Genomic DNA, 5,347 nt, shown 5'->3' on the forward strand with positions numbered 1-5,347 from the left:
TAGAAAGAATCGTGACACTCTTCAACTGTTAGGGTAGTTTAGTGACAGGACTGATTCTTAACTTAAGTTTTGAATCTTTATCCTCGGACTGACAAAGCCTTGATAGGTTATTCCTGGTAGTTTCGCATACTTGTAGAGGCTCTTGACGCAGGGCCGGTTACCGAGATTGGCAGAGTGAAGTTTTCCGATTGTTGCCGGGGAATTATTCCATTCACTAGGTGCCGCTGAATGGAGAGCAGTCCTGAAATGCGTTGCTCAAGCGCACACCCCGAGAGTCGAACCAGCGCAGCGTGATCTTGAGCCGGGCGCGTAACCACTGAGCTATCGGGGCCTATGAAGGAAGTTTATAGCCCCTGATGACAGCAGAACCGCTGCTGGCGTAACAAAGCTTCGATGGTACAAAGGTAACGCAATGAGTCTCAAGTTCTTTTATTCGTGAGTTAGAATTGAAATTTTGAAAAGTTATCTTATGAGTCTGAGTTAAAATTGTTTTGTGCAGAGGTATATAAACCACTTTCAGAAAAAAGCAAACAGTTACGTAATTTGAAATTGGCAAATTCCAACAATATGTTTACGAACTAGGGTGAACTCCTGCTAGTGAGATTCCATTACAGAGGTGAACTGCGGGTATACTGAACAAGATTGAAAGCAATCAATGGCCATTTTGACAGCCTCACTTGGGAAAGTTGCGGGTGGTAAGTTATTTGAGTAAAAAATGATCCATCAAAATTATCCCGGTGCACAACAAGTGATCCTTTTTCAAGAAACGCAAATATTATGTGAGAATTACATTTTGCACAAGGTCGAAAGCAGTAGATATTCATCATGGATCCCTACATATCAAACCGTCTCAACAACAGGGTGGGCTACATGATTGACAGATTCTATATGTAATTTAAAATTTTTAGTCACCAAAAAAAACTATTCAAAATATCTTGAGTATAGTCTATTGCAGACATAGAGCCTGCTAACTAGTAATAGTAAACACATGACAACCGTTTATAAACATAAAAATAACAAGAGAAAATCAATGCTGAATGTACGATAATAGTTTAATGATCAGAGGTGGGCAGTAGCGCGCTACTTTTTAGTTGGAGTAGCGGCGCTATTTTTTTCCAAACTAGCGGTAGCGGCGCTACTTTTTTTCAGTCGCACTCCCGCTACTTTTTAATTTAAAGTGAAAAAAATAGTCATTTTTTTCACAACACTGGCGTGGTCAAGCGGTTACATTATATAGCCTAGCCTATATAATCGGTTTGGTTGCAAAGTTTCGGTCTTTTGAGTATCTCGTTTTCTGGTGTGGAGCTGCAATCCTGCGATCAAGGTATGAAATCGATAATGTTCATTTTACTAATAGCCAAAGTAAAGTTGTATATGGTTTATAGAATATAGACTACACGCAGTGAGCATTGCCTCATCAGTCATCACCGATGCTAAGACGTCCAAAAATAAGGTTTTATCGTATTGGTTAAAGTAAAACTGTTGACAAATGGTTAGTTAAGATATTTGTTGCTGATAAAATTTTCTTACACGATGGTTTTTGTTAAAAGAAATCATTACAGGGCAATTTTGTGTGATTTGTTTTGCTTAAAACTTAGAAGTTACAACATAGTTTATCTTATTTCTAAACAGCTCATTTATTTCTAGCTGACGTCAACTTCTTCGGCGAATATCTCCGTGTGATGAAGCCTATCTGCCAGGCTTTAGACATTCTCCAGGGCGAGTCCAAGGCGTATTACGGAGTCTTGTATCCAACCATTACAATTTGCGCGAAGAAGTTGACCGAGATCAGTGATCTTGTGACCTGTGGAGCTGAGAGTGAAAGTCCTTGAAGGGGTGAAGAAACGATTCAACAAGTGCTTCAACAACATGAAATGCATTATGGCATCATGTCGTCATCCCTCCTTCAAGACGTCGTGGTTACAATTTCTGCACTACGTTTCCACGGATGATGCTGACGCACTGCGAGAAAAAGCCAAGACAGATGTAATTCGACTGTTGCCGGAGACATCAAGACAGGTTGATACCAAGAAGGGTGACACCAACACCAGTCACGACTCCAAGGATGAATTTTTTGGTGTGTTGGCGCCATCCCGTGAAACGTCGGTGCAGAAGGAAACAGCAATTGTGGACGCCTTTTTTCGGACAAGAGCAAGTCCTTGGCTTGAGCTTTTCGAATACCGAGTTAAAACATCTGTTCATTAAATACAACATCCCCATTCCTTCCAGTGCTGCGATGGAGAGACTGTTCTCTGTTAAAAAAGATGTGGTTAAAGCCAAAGCGGGCAGGACTTAGTGACTCTCATTTTGAAATGCTTGTGTTTTTGAAAGATGCGTAACACTAAATTTCCTTTAGAATGTGTTTTCTATAACGACGCTAAAATGACAGATTAAACGAATGATAACATTCGTTTTCAAGGTCATTTTTGCGTCACTAGGGACTTGAGTGTTTCCTAGTGTCATTTTAGACAAAAGTAGCGGAAGAAGTAGCGGTAGGGCACCCTACTTTGGTCCGAGTAGCGGTAGCGTGCTACTTTTGTAAATTAGTAGCGCGCGCTATTTTGGTCCAAGTAGCGGTAGCGCGCTACTTTAAAAGTAGCGGGTGCCCACCTCTGCCAATGATATATGTATAGTTTTGCAAAAAACTATAACCAGAATATTCTCAATATCTTATTATCTTATTTCTTAAATATCTATATCTTAAATCTTAATATTCTAGTCAAGTGGGTACCCCACTTGACTATATTATAGGGCCAAGAACAGCACACAATTTCAATACTACATTAACACTTGTTAACATTTTCAACTATTGTGTAGAAAGGAGCGTTCTTCCTGGCTGTCAGCACAAGGCTGAGTACAAGAAATGGAAATCAAGTACAGCTCATCTACACATATCACGCAAAAGCATCTTGTTCAATTGGTGAAACTGTGGATTTCAGGTGGTTTTATACCAAGCTCTGTCAGCAGTTTCAGAGTGAGCTTAGTAAACAGTGGAGTCCCACACACACATGTAAATTTTGACAAACTAACTCTGTCATAAATATGTCGAAGGTGAGGGAGAGTGATACGTCCTGTTTGACCTTTCCAATCCACCCCAGCATTGGATAAAATATTTTCAACATGGAATTGTGCAGGAAATTTTTTCACCAATTTTTCTAAATCAGTTTTGCATAAAATGTCTTTGGATTGTTTATTAAAGAAAAGCAAATAAACTTGTTTGTTAGTCTTGTGCAGACAGTGATGAAGGATCCTTATCATTGGAGTGAAACCAGTTCCAGCACACAACAACACAACGCACTGATACGGGGATATAACACTGAGATTAAAACTTCCTTCATAGGAACTGATGAAAATATTATCATTGACTGCCAGATTTTTTAAGTAGGATGTAAAGGTACCAAAGGCATAGATCTTAACCATAGCATAAATACTGTGGTTATCAGCCATAAGTTTATCATTTGTTATGTCAGCAACAACTGCTGTGTAAGGTCTGGAAATAGACATATCTTCAATGACAGCCTGAAGGTACACATGACAACCAGCTGGAATGTGCATAAAACAAGTCTCAGGAAGGTGAAAGTGATAAAGAAATGTGTCATGTGTCACTGCAGTTATATCAACTAGTTTGCACGAACGAAAGCGTAATATGTGTAACTTTCTATCATGAGTTTTTCCATGATTTTTAGAAAATTCTCCCAAAACCTCCCATTGCAAATGTCTTGCCTTTTTTCTTAGTTCGATTTCAATAATGCCACTATTTTCCAACACTTTTACACTTAATGGTGGCTCAACTTGTTCATGAAGATTTACATCAATAATCATGACTTCATCATCAACAAAAATCTCCCCTTTTATTGAATGTCCATTTTCTTCAAGATCGCAAACTGCATTGGTCTCAGTTAATGAACTACAGCCAGTAGAACAAATAACTTTGATTTTTTCATCTGTTTGTGACCAATCTGTCCTTAAACTTTCAAACACAGGTGATGATACCATAACTTGAGGGATGCTGGTGCTATTGCTTGGTGGGCTGATACATGCTTCGCTTTTTTGCCTCAATGATCCTAATTTGGGAAGATTGACAGATGAAGGAACTAAAAAAGTGGAATTTTGGTGTGATGTTTTTTGTTCAGACAATTTGCCAATTAAACACGCTCTTAGCATTGATTCAAAGTTCACCCATCTGTGGATTTCGTCAAACAATTCTGTGCCATCCTTTCCTGCTCCTCTCAGTAATTCATCTTCACCTCCAGGGTGATAACTCATGTATTGTGTGACATTATATACAAACCCTCTGATAGCCATCCATGCATCACCAACTTTATTATGATTTTTCAATTCTTCCATGGAAATATGAAGCATACTTGATCCAGTGCCTCTAAGGTCAGTGCCAGATTTTGTTAATTTAATCCAGTCCATCAATGAATGTCCCTTTTTGAGGGGGACCTTTTTGGCAGGAGCAATGGGTTGGGAAATGCCAAGACGCTGTGGACTGTTTTGTGATGGAAAACTTGGCTTCATTTGGATTTTTGACTGAAGTACTGAGCTTATTCAAATTGTCTAATTCAAAGTTACTGCTAGGACTTCTTAAAATTTTTGAACACACTCAAGTTGTCATCAGCCTAGAATTAACAACATAAGTCTGAATACTACAAAATGCAGTGTGATGACCATTTTTTTTTCTAGAAAAAAATGCAAGTATGGGTAAGTGACTCATAATGTCAATTTTAATAAATATGCAGTTGCTTTAAGCGCTTGAACAACACATTTTAAGGACTGCTCTCCATTCAGAGGCACCTAATGGATGGAATAATTCCCCACAACAACACTTCAACAATCGAAAACTTTATTCTGTCAATCTCAGTAACCGGCCCTAATAATATCAAAAGCCTATAGAAGTATGCGAAACTACCAGGAGGAAAAAGATTCAAAACCAAACCAAGTTGTACTGACATTTCACTAGGGGTTGTAAGATTCAAAATTTCATCGTTAAACAATGAGTCTACAAGAAAGTTATGCTACATGTTATAATTTTAACACACAAAAAGTTTTAATCAAATCTGCTACAAATTAACCCCTCCAAGGGCACAGTGAAAAAAGTTGGAGGGCGCGCCAACAAAAAAGGAGCTGAATGAGAAAAGCTTGGGTGTTCATCAGGACAACTATCGTTTCTAGCACTAGTTGCAACGTTCATCTGATGAAGATGAAAGTAAAACAACAATGGGTTTATTGCCTCACTGACGTTTTGCGCACAATGACAATGTGCATCCTCAGAGCGAATAACATACAAAATAAAATTTACAAAGTTATATATTTACAAAAATTTGCAATGTTATATTAAAACCCA

General features: G+C 38.5%; 1 protein-coding gene across 1 annotated transcript; it reads right to left on the reverse strand.

Annotated features, from left to right (window-relative positions):
• Positions 1-413: 413 nt before the first annotated feature.
• Positions 414-4,671, reverse strand: LOC145784568 (cytochrome b5 reductase 4-like). Its single transcript, XM_082596415.1, has one exon. The coding sequence runs from the start codon at positions 4,519-4,521 to the stop codon at positions 2,914-2,916; it is 1,608 nt and encodes a 535-aa protein (XP_082452541.1). The 5' UTR covers positions 4,522-4,671; the 3' UTR covers positions 414-2,913.
• Positions 4,672-5,347: the final 676 nt, after the last annotated feature.

This window comes from Aplidium turbinatum, chromosome 15, assembly GCF_918807975.1.
Source record: "Aplidium turbinatum chromosome 15, kaAplTurb1.1, whole genome shotgun sequence".
Taxonomy (NCBI): domain Eukaryota; kingdom Metazoa; phylum Chordata; class Ascidiacea; order Aplousobranchia; family Polyclinidae; genus Aplidium; species Aplidium turbinatum.